The sequence below is a fragment of the Typopeltis vanoorti genome, chromosome 20, assembly GCF_054136105.1.
Source record: "Typopeltis vanoorti isolate ZY-2024b chromosome 20, IOZ_Tvanoo_1.0, whole genome shotgun sequence".
Classification (NCBI taxonomy): Eukaryota; Metazoa; Arthropoda; class Arachnida; order Uropygi; family Thelyphonidae; genus Typopeltis; species Typopeltis vanoorti.
The window spans coordinates 8,520,654-8,541,075 of NC_143568.1; the positions used below are offsets into that span (position 1 = coordinate 8,520,654).

General features: G+C 35.1%; 1 protein-coding gene across 6 annotated transcripts in view; it reads right to left on the minus strand.

Annotated features, from left to right (window-relative positions):
* axo (axotactin) overlaps positions 1 to 20,422 on the minus strand; it is a 927,649-nt gene that overhangs the window by 853,994 nt on the left and 53,233 nt on the right. For 4 of the 6 annotated variants that reach the window (XM_090410024.1, XM_090410023.1, XM_090410028.1 and 1 more), the window contains exon 2: positions 12,276 to 12,411. The exons of the other annotated variants lie outside the window; for them this stretch is intronic. In XM_090410024.1, coding sequence (XP_090266150.1) covers positions 12,276 to 12,291 — 16 coding nt within the window. In that variant the 5' untranslated portion in view covers positions 12,292 to 12,411. The remainder of the gene's footprint in view (positions 1 to 12,275; positions 12,412 to 20,422) is intronic. 6 annotated transcript variants of the gene reach the window in all.

The following is a 20,422-nucleotide window of genomic DNA, read 5'->3' on the forward strand; positions in this document are numbered from 1 at the left end:
AGTGAAGAAAGTAAGAAAAAAATTAATAAATATAAAAGGAAGAGTGAAAGAAAGATACAAGTAAATAGACAATATATTATATCAATAACGATAGATAAAGAAGATATAACACTATGCTGTATAATTAATCAGGGTTTGACAAATAATGCAAAATCCCATTCACCACAAAAAAAAAAAAAAAAAAAAAAAAAAAAAAAAAAAAAAAAAAAAACCTCAACCAAGTACTTTTTACATGGTTGAACTCATCTTCCTGCATTTTTTAATAACATATTCCAATTAATATTAGTATTCTTAAAACACTTAAGGAAATGAACAACGTAGTTAAGGATATAAATTAAATTATACTTTAATAAATATTTTCCGATATTTCGGCAACATCACGTTGCCATCTTCTAAAGGAATTTACAAAAAAAGGCACGTGCACGTAGGCACTACAAACACAGTAACTGGAAATGAAGAGATGAAGCTATTGTTCTCTTAAAAGTCCTAATGGTGCCCTCTAGCGAGCTAAGTAGGTGTTCTTGGCCGTTGGGCTGAAGGTCTGCTGATGTAAGCCTCCCAAATTTGGGGCAGTCGCATACAACCAAATTTGTTGAGGTTTGGAGAATTTCTTAGGGCCGAGGCTGATTCCATAAATAGTCTTTCGAATTTGTATTTGCTATGGTGTATTACTGTAGCTTTCTTCCACCGTATTCTGTGGCGTGTATCCAGAGCATGGTCTGCAAGACCAGAATGGCTGCACTTGTGAAACCGGATGTAGTCCTTGTGTTCAGAAATTCTGATATTCGCTGTCCTGCCTGTTTGGCCAAAGTAAGACAGTTTACAACTGTAAGGGACCTGGTATACACCAGGTAGGTCTAGGGGAAGTGGTTGGTCTTTAGTGGAGCGGATAAGGGATGCCAATTTTCTGTAAGGTTTGTAACAGGAGGTCAGATCATGCTTTTTTAAGATTTTGGTAATCTTTTCCGAGGTGCCTTGGATGTAGGGAATGGTGATGGATTTAGAGTAATCCTTGTTGTGGAGGGGGGGGGATCTGTGGTTTGTAGGTTCTAATATTTTTTGGGGGGTAGCCATTGGCTGAGAAAGTGTTGAGGATGTGATTTAGTTCAGTGTTTAGGGCCAAGTGAGGATGTGATTTAGTTCAGTGTTTAGGGCCAAGTCATTTGAACAGATTAGTTCAGCCCTGTTGTATAGTGTTTTCACTACTCCATATTGTTATGATGGGGGTGGTGGGATTGTTGGTGAATGTATCTGCCTGTATGGGTGGGTTTTCTGTAAACTGAGAAAACCAAGGTTCCATTAGGCTGGTGGGTGACTAGTGTGTCTAGGAAAGGGAGGCTGTTTTTTTCCTCTTTTTCCAGGGTGAATTTGATTCTGGGGTGTTCGTTGTTTAAGTGTGTTAAGAAGGAGAGAAGTGTTTCATCAGGACCATCAAGACTTTTATGAGAACAATAGCTTCATCTCTTCATTCCCAGTTACTGTGTTTGTAGTTTGTGGTGAATGTATCTGCCTGTATGGGTGGGTTTTCTGTAAACTGAGAAAACCAAGGTTCCATTAGGCTGGTGGGTGACTAGTGTGTCTAGGAAAGGGAGGCTGTTTTTTTCCTCTTTTTCCAGGGTGAATTTGATTCTGGGGTGTTCGTTGTTTAAGTGTGTTAAGAAGGAGAGAAGTGTTTCATCAGGACCATCAAGACTTTTATGAGAACAATAGCTTCATCTCTTCATTCCCAGTTACTGTGTTTGTAGTGCCTACGTGCACGTGCCTTTTTTTGTAAGTTCCTTTAGAAGACGGCAACGTGACGTTGCCGAAATATCGGAAAATATTTATTAAAGTATAATTTAATTTATATCCTTAACTACGTTGTTCATTTCCTTAGGTGTTTTAATAATGCAGTATTCATTTTAGTAAAATTTTGAAGACTACAATCATGTCAGGAATAATTATTTTAATTTCCCGGTATTTCAACCTTCATATTAAGGTCATCATTGGGAGTATATACATATATATATATATACAAAGACAAGCTATATTACATTTCAAACAGTATGCCAAAATGACAATGATTTGATCAATCATTATTCTACTGGCCAAGCCTCTGGTGAAAAAAAAAAAATATACATCAAAGCTATATTCTATTTATAACATCATCAGAAAACAAATTCATATAGATACTTTTAATACAACAAAGTAATGGCCTAATCCATAATTTAACAATAATGTTATATTAGAGTTATGATCCTGGATTGCTTACAGAGTCCCAATTATAATTAACTCTTAGACCAAAAGGTTAAGTGGGTAGAATATGTGCTATTCATATTCTTGTGATATTTAGGCCAATATTATTGTTAAGATTAGGGTGTTAATAAGAATTTCACGGGCCTCCTTAAATTTAAGCTCATACCACATTTTGGTGTGATGTAAACAACAGGCCTTTCCAGTCAATTCTATGTATAATTATTCCTAATACGGTTGTAGTCTCCATAATTTTACTAAAATGAATGCTGATCACAGTGTAACATTAAAAGAAATATTCCAATTAAGTCAATAGGAATTCCATAAAGAGTGATTATAGATATATCACTGTTTGGAGAACATTTTCATTGCATGAGAACCATTCCAAGAAGAAGAAGTCAATAAATAATAAGAACAACATTGATTTTTTGGAAAATATAATTTGTGAAATTAATTTTTGTTAGCAGAATGGTCTTTTATATTGTGCATATGCTTCTGTTTTCTTAAAGTTATAAAAAAGATTTTGTTTAGAAAGTTATTTTTTATTAAATAAAAAAGTCTGCAAGTACTTGTCACTGCTGAGTGGCTTGACAAATATGAAGGCATACAGTCTTCATATTTGTCAAGCCTTGGTTAATGAAGTATAAGTATTGCTAGTTATATAAAACTACGTAAATATTACAATTCTGTACTTCTCGTATTTGATAAAAGTAAAAAAATTGTATATTCTTAGATAAATTATTATGGATGCTTGTTCAAGGAATCCAAACACTAATCAGGTGAGAACTCATTTAGACACCCATCCTTAAATATCAATCATATCTCTTCTTCTATTTATGAATTTAGGGAAATAAATTCATAAATATGAGAATCCCTAAATTCATAAATATGAGGGCTGATCACCGTGTAACCTTAAAAGAAAGAATATCTCTTCTTCATTAATTCTGAAAAGATATATCCACAACATCCAACGGCAGCACATTCCATACACTTACTCTATACCATAAGAAGAACCTAGACTTCATGTTTCCTAACACTGCCACCAGCCAGCTTCCAGGGAATGATCGTGAATTTTATTTGAGATTTTAATAAGATTAAAATGCATTGTCAAAAGCTGATGCATTTTAATCTCATTTTTTAAAATTAGAAACAGTTGATTCAGAGAAGAACTTACAGTTATAGGGATAGAATGCAAGCAGGACTGTATTATTATTATTATTATCAGGGAGAACAGAGAGAAGAGGATGAATACTGCTGATGATAGCAGATGAATTGCAGCTAACAAAAGTAGAAATTATGAGGAAGAAATGCAGTACAAGAGAGGAAGTAGATCTCAGGTTAAATGGTATAAGACAGAGGCTAAACAGACAAAATATACAGTTGGTTGCTGCTACAGGCCAGGAAGGAAGGAAGGAAATAGAATTTACTAAAACTGCTAAGAGATAATTATCTGAAACAACATGTGATGGAAGGGATCCTGGGTGTGAGAGTGAAAGATCTGGTTATAGCATAAGAGGATTTGTCCTTAGCCAAAGCAGTCACATGGTAATCTTTAACAGGAAAAGTGATCATACAGTCTTCACCTGGTTCAGGCTGCTAATTATGTGGAAATTTTCAGTTAAGAAGTGATATATGTGGAACAGGTTGTGATTAAAACAAACTCAGGAGGCAGAAGTAGTTCCATGATAAAGGGAAGGATGTCAACAGTACCTAGGAAATAGTCAGGTAGTGTTTAAAGGAAGCAGTATCACTCATATACATAGGGTCAGGAGGATAAATCAGGTAGGTATTAAATGGACGTATTTAATTGTATTTAATTGTGTTTAAAGAAGCTTCAAGACAGAGGAGAGCAATGATGAGGGAAAGGTCTTTCTCTAGTAATTTACTTGCTTTTTATAATGAAATTACAGCTCTGAGTTGGATAACAAAATTGTTATGCCATGATACTGATGGACTATATGACTATACAAGTCTGTTTTGTGTCAAGTTTCCTGTGCTGAAATCTATTATGTAAACTGGAGAAAACAAGAATGGATATGAAGTTGGTGTCATGAATAAGAAGATGGCTGAGATAGAGAAATAGACATAAGAAGATGGCTGAGATAGAGAAATAGACAGACATGAGAGAGTAATATATGGCAATGAAGACTCCAGGGATTGTGCTAGAACCCATGCCATTTAATTTTTGAAGGAGAATATCCACTTAATAAAATTAGTTTAATCCTTTATCCAAGTGTGAGCAAACAAAGTTTGCGCCTGAAGTATCTTCAGGACTAGGGTAAAGTGATACAACACCAGGGCAACTCGTTGCAAAGGTGGAGAAAGCTACCAACACTCCTAACTCAGTATCTCCTATAATGCAAAACACATCTCCTTGTGGATATGTCTAATGTTATGCATTAAAGGAAGGGCCACTACCCAGACTAGTTTCGAGCTTTATTGAGGTCTCTTCAGTGGGAGCCAGGCCCTAGTGGAAATACCAGGCAGAAGCATTAGCAGGTCATCTCTACCTATCGGAGTTGCCAAATGGTGTGCCACCCTTTTTTAATAAATTACTCTGGATTTAGAGAAAGATGTTGAAAGTTTATGCATTAAAGGAAGGGCCACTACCCAGACTAGTTTCGACCTTTATTGAGGTCTCTTCAGTGGGAGCCAGGCCCTAGTGGAAATACCAGGCAGAAGCATTAGCAGGTCATCTCTACCTATCGGAGTTGCCAAATGGTGTGCCACCCTTTTTTAATAAATTACTCTGGATTTAGAGAAAGATGTTGAAAGTTTATTTTTTCACTTGGTTAGAGTATAATAAAATTAGTTTAATCCTTTATCCAAGTGTGAGCAAACAAAGTTTGCGCCTGAAGTATCTTCAGGACTAGGGTAAAGTGATACAACACCAGGGCAACTCGTTGCAAAGGTGGAGAAAGCTACCAACACTCCTAACTCAGTATCTCCTATAATGCAAAACACATCTCCTTGTGGATATGTCTAATGTTATGCATTAAAGGAAGGGCCACTACCCAGACTAGTTTCGACCTTTATTGAGGTCTCTTCAGTGGGAGCCAGGCCCTAGTGGAAATACCAGGCAGAAGCATTAGCAGGTCATATTATACTCTAACCAAGTGAAAAAATAAACTTTCAACATCTTTCTCTAAATCCAGAGTAATTTATTAAAAAAGGGTGGCACACCATTTGGCAACTCCGATAGGTAGAGATGACCTGCTAATGCTTCTGCCTGGTATTTCCACTAGGGCCTGGCTCCCACTGAAGAGACCTCAATAAAGGTCGAAACTAGTCTGGGTAGTGGCCCTTCCTTTAATGCATAAACTTTCAACATCTTTCTCTAAATCCAGAGTAATTTATTAAAAAAGGGTGGCACACCATTTGGCAACTCCGATAGGTAGAGATGACCTGCTAATGCTTCTGCCTGGTATTTCCACTAGGGCCTGGCTCCCACTGAAGAGACCTCAATAAAGCTCGAAACTAGTCTGGGTAGTGGCCCTTCCTTTAATGATGGGCTACCAGTGGAAATTGAACTTCCATCTCAATTCTAAAAGATAAGGTTTAAATGGCTTTGTTTACTCCATATAAGATTTAAAAAAAAAAAAAAAACAGAGCATTATGAACATTACTAAACTTTCTTACCCATCTTATTTAAATCATCCCTGCCCATTTTCTTGAATAATAAAATACTATTTTGTGGTACTTAATTATCCTATGGTCCTTCAAAAATGTCACAGGAACCTAGCAAGCAGTACTCAATTAAGTATCCTTACAACTTACAATAATTACAGTATTTTGAATACTAAAATACAAATATTTCAAATAATCACTGTTTAATTTATATTACCAGAATTTATATCTAAAATCTTTGAGCCATCACGCACGAAAACAATAACTCCTTTTTTCAAACTTAAAATACTCTGAAAACTAGAGAATTATAATCAGTGAAAAGAGTAGATTTTAATTGTTAACAGGTGTGGAACTAATTTCCTTTCTTAAAAAATAAATAAATAAATGACCTAACCTTAAAAAACAAATCTGGCTGATGCATATAATCACCTTCCCCATCTTGTAGGATTAGGGTACAGTCTAACATCTCAAGAATGGTATACACAGCTCTATAGTACAACTGGAAGAATAACACAACAAACATTTCATATTCTTTGTTTGGAAAAGACCTGAGTTTATAGGAGAATTTTCAAAAGAAGATGAGTTGACCAGCCTCACATGGAAATAGTAGTTCCCCCCCCCTAAAAATTGGGTTTTTACCTCCTGCAAAACATGCAAACCCCAACCAGAAAATAATTAACACAAAATTAACATAAAAAAATACATTTCAATGGAATAAGTGGTATGGAATTAAGTGGATTCTGCAGTATGGAAAATAGCCTTTGATGAGTTCAAAATTACACTGAGATTCCTACCACTTTTGTTTCTCTCAACATTTTTTTCCCCAATAAGAAATCCATGCTGTCACTAAACCACATTTATGAAGACTGTTAATATAAAACTGCTTGATCAATAAGGGGAAAAGGAAAATTGAGAGGAGTAAGGAAACTGTGTACTAAATTGACAGGTATGAACAATAATCCAAACCATCTAATTGTAATGCAAATAACTATCTGAACTATCATGGTAATGCAAATAACTATCATGGAATCAGTCTCAGCTCTAAAAAACTAAAAAAAAATGTATAATTATTATTATTATTATTATTATTATTGCTATCATTATTCCAAACCTCAACAAATTTGGGTGCGTGAGACTGCCCCAAATTTGGGAAGCTTGCATCTTGAGAACTTCAGCCCAACAGCCAAGACAACCCAATATAGCCTGCTAGGGTGCACCTTTAGGACTTTAGGAACAACAGCAGTTTTCTCTCTTCTGCCTCATTTGCTTTTGTAGTGCCTGCATGCACGTGTCATAGTTGTATGTTTCCATGAAGATGGCAATATCACATTACCAAAATATAGGAGGTATTTATTCAAGTTACTTTTAATTAATATTCCAGTATACCTTGTAAATTCCTTAAATAATTTAATAGTCATGTGATACCAACATATAAGCCTGTCTACAAGAAATCTAACAGACACAGCAGGCTACAGATAGAATTACCTGTTCTATCATGATAAAACACATAAGTTTGAGTGTCTGATACATTAAAGGGAGATTGGGTGTATAGAATTTTGTTTTAATTGATATGATAGTGCAATTGCAGATAACATCAGCCAAAGTTGATTTTAAAAAAAAGTTAGCTCTCACTTATAAAAATCAGATCTTATTGTTAAATTCTGAATGAAAGGAATTATAATATAATAGTGTTTCCTTCAGGATTTAACATAATCTGCCATTCCCTGAGCCAAATTTGCTCATCAGATAAATATCAAATTATTACTTACTGTCGTATATTCCATAATTATAAAATAATTATATATTCTAATAGTTGTTAGTTATTTATCTTGTGCTAATTCTTCGTAGAGTGTATATATCCTATGTAAACTGTGCACGGAAACTCGAAACTTAATCTGTTTGTGTAAACCATTGCCAAGGACTTAGCCAGTATAACAGAAGTAAAGTGCTGTGAGAAATTATAAAGTTATCCACCAGTATACATTTTGGCACTAGTTACTATGCTGTGTTCACGGAGAAACCATGAGGCGGATTTTGGCATGAAAATGAGAGAGAAGAGACATGCGCTGTTGATATAAAAAGGAGAACGAAGCGGGAACTGGTGGAACCGAGTGGAGGAGACAAAGGAGCTCTCTGTCGTTTGACTTACCTTTTCTCAGGCTCTTGTTCGTATCCGGAATTCTATTTCCTCGTCCAGTAATAGTGAAGGACAAGAGGCATGACAAGGATTGCCAAGAAAACCTGAAGGATAGCCAATTTAGAGAAAGGAGGTATGTGTTCCCGAGCCAAACAAACCGCTACTAAAAACCAAGGTTCTTTCGTACTAATGCGAACTGAGAGAGAAAGCTATTAAGAAGCAAAGAAGTGTTTTCGAGAACCAGTGATAATAGGCAAAGTATACCAATTGTTCCGGTAAGGAAATCCTTTCTATGTTTTTGTGAATATACTACAAGGGAAGCGTACTGCAATAATAACAGTTCAATTCTGAATGCGTGATTTCGTGAAGCTTGTTCCAAGAGAACGTGATATAAGTTAGTGACTGATTTACTAAGAATTACAGTAATAGATTGATAGACTTTAGAAATTCCTTGGTGTGTGTATTTAGCAAAGTGTGCTTGATATATCCTGAACAGCTAAACAGAGTCAACATTTGAAGCACATTGAATAGTTAACCTTGTCTAAAAAAAATATTTGTGCTTAGAAGCTTTTAACAATAGGAAGGGTAGAAATCTATTATTATTATTTGACACCTCCAGGGAGTCCAAAGACTCATCGAGGGAGAGTGTGCCAACAGCATCGAACGATTGGTCCCCTTCCAACCACTAACCGTGCTCAAACTTACTTAACTGAGCCATTAGTAGCAGAGTACCTCCAGCCATTCAAAATGTACCAACAGGTAAGATATGTTTTATTTTTCTCTTTAACCATTTGACCACACATAGCACTTGTACTATTGGTTATGTAACTTCTTATGTGTAGGGATAATGTAAAAATAGTCCAGAAACAGTTTCATATCAACCTTCCCGAAGATTTCTAAGGCCATTACTTCCTTAATACAACCCAGAAAGAGAGCAGCAGTATTCACATCGGAATACTGCTACTCTCACCACATGTGATACATAACAGACAAGTTTGCTTCGATATCAATATTACTACGCTCTACCAATCGACCAACCTTTGCCGGCAAATGTTAAAAATCTAATCGTGCTCAGTGTACTTTACAGTGAAGTTATTATTGTCTTAATAAGAACTTGTTTATTTCATGATTATATTACTTATGTTTAGAATTTTTTTGATTAACGTAATTTCATGTGTTAATGTATTAAATGTTTCCATTTGTTTTGAATCTTGTGCTTGGCTGATTTCATTTCATTGCACTGCTCATTTAATAGTTCGAATCAATCTAAGTAGGAACCCTATTTAATGAGAAAGTAATATAAGACTAGAGAACCACGACTGCTATATAATTTAAGGATAATCTAAGGAGAGTTTTGATCTGAATTAGATTATGTAACATTGTACTTGCTGATGATTGATTCCACAACATTGTTCATACAAATGTGAACGCAGAGTGGAGCAGTTAAAAATAAATTTTCTTTGTGTTCAAAAGTGAAGTCAGTCAACAGCCAGAACACACAACAGAGAAGAAAGACGTCACAACATTATGAAACTTTATGCTGTAATATATAATTTTGCCTACATATGATGCTATTACACATTATTCCAAAACTGAAATGGCTAGGCATATTCTCTTGAAGGTTCAAAATTTCATGTTTCATCAAAATCTATCAAGCCAAGGACAAAGAAATTCTAATACATTTTATATAATGTTTATAAATTTATTCTTAGAAATATCAGAAATTACTAAATACTGCATCTTTATTATAAGCTAGAACTTCCTAGGCAAGCAACTGGAAAAGAATACAGACTGAAAAGGAGTTGCTAAAATTGCATTGGTTTAAAAAAGAGAGAAAGAGTGAGAAACTTATAATTCAAAAATAATGCACTTAGATGTTTCCATCCAAATATTACCAATTTTCTCTTTTTAAGATAATTTAATGAAAGAATACAGAATGTAACAATGTCAATGATTATTATCATACTTTTTTAACATTCCTTGAATACTATTACCAATTACTTTTATCTAAAACATGAAGAAGCATGTTATTTATAATTATTATTATTATTATTATTATTATCATTATTGCTATCATTTCAAATATTTCATTATGCAGATGACACTGCAGTACTAACAATCCACACAGACATCAACACGACTCTCTCCAAAGCACAACAAGACCTAAATGAACTCACAACACATTTCTACCAAAACGCAATTGTAATCAATGGCACCAAAGCACAGATGTGAATAATACACAACCCGAGAATCATGCGCCCTGCACCACTAATGATACACTGTCACACATACTGCTGCATTAACGACAAAAAAAAACCTGCTAATGTCCTGAAATCAAACCTGTAACATATACAAAATACCTTGGTCTTTACATAGATTTGCTACCTTAAATGGACAAAACATATAGAATACCTACATACCAAACTCCGCATCATCGCAGCGAAACTCTTCCAAGTAAAAGACATTATTCCATCTAACATGAAAAAATTCCTATATCACGGTATCTGCGAATCTCTACTCAGATACAGTATAACAGTCTATGCAAACACATCAAACAGCCACCTAACAAAATTAGAAATATTACATAGGAAAATTGTGTCAATAGTGATTTGGACACCTTATACAACAGCCATATCCAACCAGCACATGGCGACACACAGAATCTTGAGCATTAAAAATCTGAAACACTACATAATACTACTAAGGAATTACTTCAACATCACCTATCGAAACAACAGAAACACATATTGTATAACACGACCCACAACAACTCTCTACACCCTTCAACAACTCATATGGTTCTTTGGTGAGATCACATCAGATATCCACGCTACTCAAAAACTTACCAAGAAATTTAAAACACATAGACAACTACAGAACATAAAAACACGAACTCTGGAAAATATACCAACAAAGTTAATATACCATTAACCATAATATATGCACATCACAAATCACCAGCATCCAATGCCTACATCCCATCCATAAACAGTAACAACAACATAAACAGTGAAGGCTAATCCCACTCTCTTCATAAAAGCTAACCCAAGCTTCGAAGTAGATGGGATTAATCTGCTTCACTCATCCACACGTAATCCTCATAATCAAAGACTGCAAATTATGTAACAAAACAGTCAGTATGGTGTATAATAATAATGAAGATACAGATATAAAAAAGTAAATGAATTTGTATCCAAAGAAAAAAATATTGAAAAGAAATAATGTGCCTTAAACTGCATACAGTATAATGTACAGAGCATCAAGTGTAATATGCATTAATTGTAAATATGTAAATACTCTGTACGATGAAAATAGAAAAATTGTTATTTTATACGTGTGTAAACATGCAAAAAAATGTCTGTAATAATCATCTGTAATAATCATATGTATGTAATTTATCTGAGACAATATCATATTATTATTATTATTATTATCCATTATTTAAATATTCCGTGTAATCTTCATTGTTAATATTAGAATAACACGTTATAAATATAGATGCAAAAAAGTATTATTATCAAAATTTTAATTGAAATGCAATGTAGAAAATGAATCACATATGCAGCACTTAATGCTGAATTTTGTAAAAATTACAAGTTGGAATGTCACTAAAGATGATTATTGTAATTGTGTAAATATTTCAGAAATCAATAAAATATTTCATTCTATATTTTTTACATGGCAGGAATTTGATGATGATAAAATATTTCAGAAATCAAAAAAAAAAAAAAAAAAAAAAAAAATTACTACTGTACAAAGGTGCAAAGAATCCCAGTTAATTACCTTATATGATTTTGTTTAATGCAAGGCTAATGTTTTTCTGGGCAAGCTAAAGTGGTCATTGCACTTAAATGTTATGTTTGTGTAAATAAATGATATAATGAGAAAATTGAAACTTAGCATAATGGAGACAAAAGCAATTAATATTATCATGTTGCAATAGTTCATTATCACATACAGTGAGAACTAATTGAACTGATACAGCTTTACACAGGGTAACAGGGGGGGGGGGGGGGGGGGAGAGAACAAGAAACATCCCAGAAGTTATCTAATAGCATTGGAATGATGTACTCTAGTTTGTGGTGCTCTACCACAAAGGATTTTTTTATTTTTTTATTTTTTTCAGTCTGATAACTTCATTGACGTATGTGATGAATTTTAAAACAATGCTTAAAATATAATAAATTTTAAGTAAAGGGGAAGAAAACTCTTGGGCTATAAACACACACCTGAAGGTAAATAAGATAAATGGTATTAAAAACTGAAAGATATCTCTAACCTGAATGTCTGAGCATAAATAAAGCCTAAATTCCTGGTTACAAGATCATTTTCTTTCTTCTAAATGCATAAGTGCTCTTTTTACATTCCTGTAAGCTTAGCCTGAAATAATCTTCAGACAGTGTCATCCCTCTTATCTATAATAAAGTGAACTCATGATAAGGAACTAAACAGAATGTTGGCAAACACATGCCTCTTAACGTCATGAACTATGGACTTGAAGCAACCCCTAGTACTCATTTTTAATGCACACACACAGGGATTAATAAACACTATAGTTACTGCCTGAAAACTTAAACAATGATAAAGTTTAGACTTAATTCTATATAAAAGCATTCTAATACAAATAAGACATATTTTACAAACATAAAAAAAAAAAAAAGAAAAGAAAAAGAAGTCACTAGTTAAAAACCATTCAAGGACAGTTGCCCCTTTATGTACATTACAAGTAATATGCTTATTTCTCTTTAGTAATGTCAGATATAGTTCAAATATATGCCAACATGAGGATGTGTTATTTAATTGATATATTTTTATTAGATTAATGACTCTAAGAAAGTTTATTAATAATAATAATAACCAAATAATTATTTAGACTATGTTGATATATTTAGACTACATTATATTCTTTCATAATTTTCTTGAGCAAAACACTCAATCATCTGACAGAATTTTTAGGGGTTCAATCTCCATCTTCCTCACTCCTATTCTTAAGTACATAAAGCATAACATATTTATGTACAGACAAATTATTTAAATTATCTAATTTAAAAATAAGACATGACAAAAATAGATAGTCATATATACTGTAATATATAAATGTAATATATTTATATATTTGCACAGTTGAATAAAATTGTATTTCATATTGAAAAGAAAAACATGTTAGAAAGTTTTAAAGTGAATAAAATGGTAATTAATTTACGGAATTAACAATGCATATAAAGTAAATTAATTAAAAATAACTTTAATGAATCACTTCTATATTTCGACAATGTCACATTGTCATCTTCAGGAACATAAAGATATGGTATGTGCACTACAGGAACTAACAAAGCAAATGAGGCAGAAATTAAGACACTAATTTTGTTCCTAAAGTCGGTGTTCTCACTAAAGCCAAACCTCCAAAATCCAACTTATCCAAAAACGAATATACAGCCCTACAAGAATTAAAAAACAACAAAAAAATAGTAATCACCAAAGCTGATAAGGGAAGCGCCACTGTGGTACTCAATCAAAAAGACTACAAAGGTAAGCTAAATTCTTTAATACGAGACCGTACTACTTACCTCCCCACTGAATATAATCCGACCAGCTCTCAGATTAGAACTATCCACAGACTCCTTAAGAAAGTCACTTCTTGGCCTGTGGAAGTCACCAACAAGCTTAAACCTTATAACTCTAGACCCCCCCAATTATATGGACTCCCAAAAATACATAAACAAAATGTGCCATTACGTCCCATAGTGGATGGCATTGATTCCCCCACATATAAATTAGCCAAACATTTAGCCAAAACGCTCACACACTACACTGGCAACACACCATCACACATAAAAAACTCGGCCCACTTTAAAGCCAGTATAGAAAACCTCACACTCCAACACACTGACATAATGGTCAGTTTTGACGTCTCCTCCCTATTCACTAATGTCCCACTCAAAGAAACCCTTGAGCTCATCCAAGCCAAGTTTCCTCCCGATATCTCAGCCCTATTTCAGTTCACAATGAACTCAGGCTATTTCGTTTGGCAAGGAAAGTTCTACAAACAGATAGAGGGGACAGCCATGGGTTCACCACTTTCCCCACCCTTGGCCAATTTCTTTATGGAGACATTTGAAGAAAAAGCCTTAAACTCCGCCCCACAAAAACCCACTATTTGGCTTTGTTATGTGGATGATGTGTTTGCTATTTGGCCACATGGCTCAGACTCGCTCCACTCCTTCCTAACACACTTAAACAACCAACATCCCAGAGTCCAGTTCACCTTAGAAAAAGAGGAAAACAACACCCTACCCTTCCTAGACACTTTAATCACCCGCCAGCTTGATGGATCTTTGGTTTTCTCTGTTTACAGAAAACCCACCCACACTGGCAGATACATTCACCAGCAATCCCACCACCCCCCCTCACAACAATATGGGGTGATAAAAACACTATATAACAGGGCAAAATTAATCTGCTCAGATGACAAGGCCCTGACTATAGAACTAAACCACATCCTCAACACTTTCTTAGCCAATGGCTATAACCCCAAAAAAATCCAAAAAATACTAAAACCTGAAAACCACAACCCCCCTCCCCCCCTCAACAATAAAGACTACACCAAGTCTATCACTATCCCCTACATCCAGGGCACCTCTGAAAAAATAACTAATATCCTCAAGAAATATGACCTTACTTCCTGTTACAGACCATATAAAAAGTTGGCATCCCTTATCCGCTCTACCAAAGACCAACCACTTCCCCTAGACCTACCTGGTGTATACCAGGTCCCTTGCAGCTGCAAATTGTCCTACTTTGGCCAAACAGGCAGAACAACAAATATCAGGATTTCAGAACACCAAGACTACATCCGGTTTCACCAGTACAGCCGCTCTGGGCTGGCAGACCATGCCTTAGATACCCACCATAAAATTCGTTGGAAGAAGACAAAAATAATCCATCGCAGCAAGTTTAAATACGAAAGATTATTCAAAGAATCTTCAGCAGCTCTAAAAAACGTTCCTAACCTCAACAAATTTGGGTGCATGAAACTACCCCAAATTTGGGAGACTTTCATTATGAGAACTTCAGCCCAACGGCCAAGACTACCAAATTAGCCCGCAAGAGGGCACCATTAGGACTTTAGGAACAAAATTAGTGTCTTAATTTCTGTCTCATTTGCTTTGTTAGTTCCTGTAGTGCACATACCATATCTTTATGTTCCTGAAGATGACAATGTGACATTGTCGAAATATAGAAGTGATTCATTAAAGTTATCTTTAATTAATTTACTTTATATGCGTTGTTAATTCAGTAAATTAATTACCAGTTATGTCTAACCAACGTATAAGTCTTACCACTAGAAAGTGAATAAAAGCTGAGCAGCTCTCAGATGTGAACTGTAGACTAAAATACAGAAACATTATTCAAGAAAAAATGAAAGGGTTTCAGAACAGTAACCAAACCATGTAGATTCAGTGGCAAGCCCTGAAGAAAACATTGATTAATTTAGCCAGAGAGGTTTTCTCTGAGAGAGGCTTCCTATCCTTGCAGAGGATAGAAAGCCTCCTTTCTATCCTCTGTCCTTTCTATAATCTGTCTATCCTAGGATATCCTTTCAATCCTAGCGTAAGCCAAAGCACGTAGTATAAACTAGGGCAACTCGTAGCAAAGGTTTGGTCTACCTACTCACTGATGAGACCTCAATAAAGGTCGAAACCGTAGTGACCTTCCACCACAATGTATAACATCATACATCTCCTAGGAGATGTGTTTTTACATTATTGGAAATACTAAGAATAGTGATCAGTTCTTTACCCACCTTTGCTACGAGTTGCCCTAGTTTGTACTTACACTAGTATCCACCGATACTTTATAGTTTACTATATTCGGCATGAACTCTTTGATTCCGATCTTTGAGTTTCTTATTCGGTTTTGAAACAATGTGGGATTTAATTTAAATAATATGGATGCTATAACATGTTATAGCATCCAAAAAAATTAGAATTTCTCTTCTGCTCAAGGCATACTTTACCTCTAAACAGCTATTAATATACAAATCAAAAATTCATCCAACCATTGAATACTGTTCTTGCATCTGCAATGGTGCCCCTAACAGCTCCACAGCCCCCTAAAAATACTTAACTCAATACAGGAGAGAGCAATGAAGTTCATTAAAGACCCATCTCTCTCACAAAGGCATTCAGTTTCTGCTGCTTGCATCTTCTTAAATATTACCACAGTACCAATGTTAATTTAAACTGGCATCAATAATTCTTCCATCCTCTATTAAATCTATTGAAACATGTGCAGCAACTACTCAACACCCTTCCCAGTTTAACTCTAAACTCAGAGAACAAATTCTCCTCCTTTTCCTCGAATAGAATAAATCTACAGCTCTTCAAACTAAATGTGAATAAGTTCTTTCTCAGCCATCCACAGTACTGATGTATTTATATGTTACTTATCCTATTGTGTATGCATTGCTCATAACAATTTTTTTTAAAAATGTGAAGGAAAATTGTTTCAAGGGATGGCAAATTAAGAAATGATTAAGAGAAAGGAACTTTGGAGTTAGTTTTCTATGTGTTTGGAGTTACACTATGAAGAATGCTTTTGTAAGTGGTTCCTGCATGTCTTTTTAGAGTTGGGGGGAGGGAGATCCAGAGTTTCTCTAACTTTTCTATGATGGAGTTCTAAATGACCTCCATTTTGAATTCTTCCATTGTTTTTTATAGTAATGTAGGTCTTTTTTTTTAATATCAACCCTACACACACACACACACACACACACACACACACGCGCGCACACGCACACGCACGCACACGCGCGCACAGGAGGTCTCACGATCCATAATATGACACGTTGTGTATATGGGGGTTACAAGTGATCAGAGAGATGAGAAAGTCTATTGATGTGTTTCATGAAAAGCTGGGGGGGGGGGGGGAAAGCCTGTTACAAAGGAGATATATGGATGGAATGAAGGAAAAAAATGAGAAGTTAGTTCAGTAAAGTGAATCAATTTCTTACATACTGTTCAGTTCTAGACTGATGGAAGATGATCTACAAATGCCCATGTTCACACATGGTAAGATAGTGGAGAAATGGTGGCAGCCAGTTCAGTGCAACATCCATAGAAATACCTATAGAAAAGAAGTAATGCAGAAACAGAGCATCTATGGGAAAGTAACTGGAGGGAGTCAGTGAGAGACAGGTCATCTATTGAGTGTAGAGCTTCTGGATACAATCTAGCATGTTGAGAGAGGTTTTGGTGCACTACCCAAGATGTGAGAAGAAATAATGGATTTGGAATTTATCAAGTATTATGAAATGAGAAAAAGAGAAGTAATTTCTGAACAAATAAAGAATACAAACCATTTGAGAGGATGTCTCCATATAGACATGATGTGTTTATGCCAGGATAGATTAGATGTGAAGGTCAGTACAAGAAAAGAAAACTGTCTTGGTTGGCAAGAATGTTAAGAAGAGTCAGGTATGGTATTTCTTCTGGAAAACAGTCAGGAATGTGTTTTGGAAGTATCAAAATTACTAAATCACATTCACCCTACTTGAGAATGGGTAGGAAATTGATGTTTGAGGCACTGGCCATTGAAAGATGATCTTAGTGATCTGCGTATACTACAAGGTTTTGAAATGAAAAAGAATGGAGCATTCTGTCATCAGCAAAACTACGAATAGCACTGGACATTACAAAAGAGAAGCTCATCAATGTATAGGAGAGAGAGAGGGAGCGAGTGTGTGTGTACATGAAAGCACAGAGCCTTTGGGTACTCTAACACTCAGATGCGAGGAAGATGACAGAAAGCCATCCACTATGGTAACGTACGAGAGAGAGAGAGAGGAAGTTAGCAATTCACTCACAAAGGGTAGGGGAGAAACCATAAAATGACAGCTTAGAAAGAATGCTAAGGAGCTAGACTTAATCAAATGTTTTGGAAATATCAAGAGCAAACACATGAAATTCTCCAAACCTTTCCATGGCTTGTGTCTAAAGGTGGTAATGTTAGTAAGGTGGCCTGCTGTAAAATTACAATGGCATAATCCATATTAGCGATCACTAATTACCAGATAGGACTCCAAGTAGTAAAGAAACTGGTTGTTGTTGACCTTCTCCATCACTTCTAAGAGTAATGAAGTGAGAAGAGAACAATGAGACAATAGTTCGATGGCTAGCTTTTATCTTCCTCTTTAGAAACAGGATTGATAAAAGCTTGCTCCATGCTCAGTACAACTGGAGGGATACATCTAAGCTAGAGAAAATTTATCAGGATCAAGGCTAGTCAGTATTTTTCTGATACTCTTCTGGTGAAAGATCAGAAGAGACATTTTTAGGATGATCTGTGGACTAGCATGGAGAGATTTGCCTTGGTCATCTGAACAAGAGTCAGAAGAGAAGATATACTAAGAAATCATCCACCTTATCTTTAGAGATGTTGCCACTGTTTCGTTGGGATGAGAGAAATTTGAAAACATAGGTAGAAGTTTTGTCCAACAGTCTTAGCAAAAGACTAAAGGGCTCGACTGTCATTTAAGCAGGAGACAAGCTTAAAACATCTGGCCCTTTGAAAGTCTACTGATGATTTCTTTTGCAGTTGTTATGAGCTACAACATAAGCTGAGTGAGAGGCTAGTTTTTAGTTTAGCCATTGATTGTATGCTGTTAGCTTAAACTGCTTTGGCACACTTGTTGACCTTCTCCAATAGGAAACAAATTTGCTCATCTGAGCAAGAATAATTTCATTTATCAGATCAGAGAAAGTGCTTGAATGAGGAGAGCAGAGAAAACCAATAGTTTTCTCTGCTCTGATTTTTTTTTTTTTTTTTCATTTTCAATTTCAATTTCATCCATAGAAATCTCGAAGGTAATTTCCCAAAGATATCTTAGATAAGAGGTGAGAATGGTTGGGAGAAGAAAGATGCTGGTCAGATGTTGTCAAGAGAAGAGCTAATGTTAGTGATATGTTTGGAGGGAGAACTGGTTAAAAAAGATTCAATGATGAGAATTGTTGTGCATAGGTTAACAATTTGCAGTCCACTTTTACTGGAAGCAAACAATTCAGTTTCTTGTCCAGTTTGGTCTGTGGAGTCAGAAAAGAGAAACCAGGCAAAAATGTAGAAGTTGAATCCCGAGGAAAACTTCTCATTGTTTGGATGATTAGACTGTACAGACCAAAGGCAGAAAATGAAGGCAAGAACATGAGACAAGGGAATCTTGAGCTAAAGCACATAAAGGAAACCCCAGGTCTGACAACCTTTGGCATAGATATGCATGATGTACTGTGGTAAGTTTAGCTGTAATCACAGATGATGTCAGTTGAGGTTCGGTGATGAATAATAAATTGGGTTTGGTTGTCTGTAAGTGGTGGCGCACATCACTGATGTTCGTATTAACCACCTAGATAATGGTAAAGTCAATGTGGAATTGTTTACTTTTTATTTATAGATGTGCAGTGTCCCAAAAAAAAGGTGACCTGTGGGATACTACAGAGTTCTGTTTTGGGATCACTGTTGTTTAATTTATATATATAAGTAATATAGTTCAAGATGTCTTCATCATCCTTTCAGGAATTTAGACCCAGTGGCCTATTCCAGTCTCTTTCCATCTTTTCCTTAGTTGCTCCTGACTTCTCTATCTTCCAACTAAGTGGTATCAGAATATTTTTTGGGGTAGTCCTGATCTGTCATTTTTTTGATATGTTCAATCCACTTCTTTCGGTATTCATATAGTTTGTCCAGTACTGAGTCTATTTTTAGTTCTTTATGTATTTCTGTGCTTCTTTTTTTATCCCATAGCGTATAGCCTGCTGTCCTTCACAGGAATTTCATTTCTCCAGTTTCTATTATTTTTCTTCTGAAGTTTTTATGGTCCAAAATTCACTTCTGTACAGTAGAGAAGGTCTTGCCAAAACTTTATAAACCCTCATTCTTGTATGCTTTTGAACTTGGTTAGGTTTCAAAATAGTATTGATAATTCTTGTTATCTTTAGAAAGTTTGAAATTTTGATATCAATGTCAGCTTCTTTTCTATACGATACAGAACACATCCAAGGTATTTGAAGCAAAATTTGTTCTAAAATTAATTTTTTTTTCAATCATGATTTTACTTCTGACCTGGAGATGGCCCTTTAAAATCCAGGATTTTTGTTTTGTCTATTGATATTTGCCTTTAAAATTTTTTAACAATTATGTTTAAGGCATATATTAATCTTTGGTGTTCATTGTCTCTTCTTGCTATGATTATCTGGTCATCTGCAAATGAGAGGGTATTAAGTGTGATTCCATGATCCAGTTTAAATGCTGGTTTATGTTTTTCTTCCAATTCTTTACTATTTCATTTATATTGATATTAAATAAAAGTGACATCCTTGACGGACTCCTCTGTTTGTTGATTTCCATTCAGTAACTTTTTCATTGATTCTTACA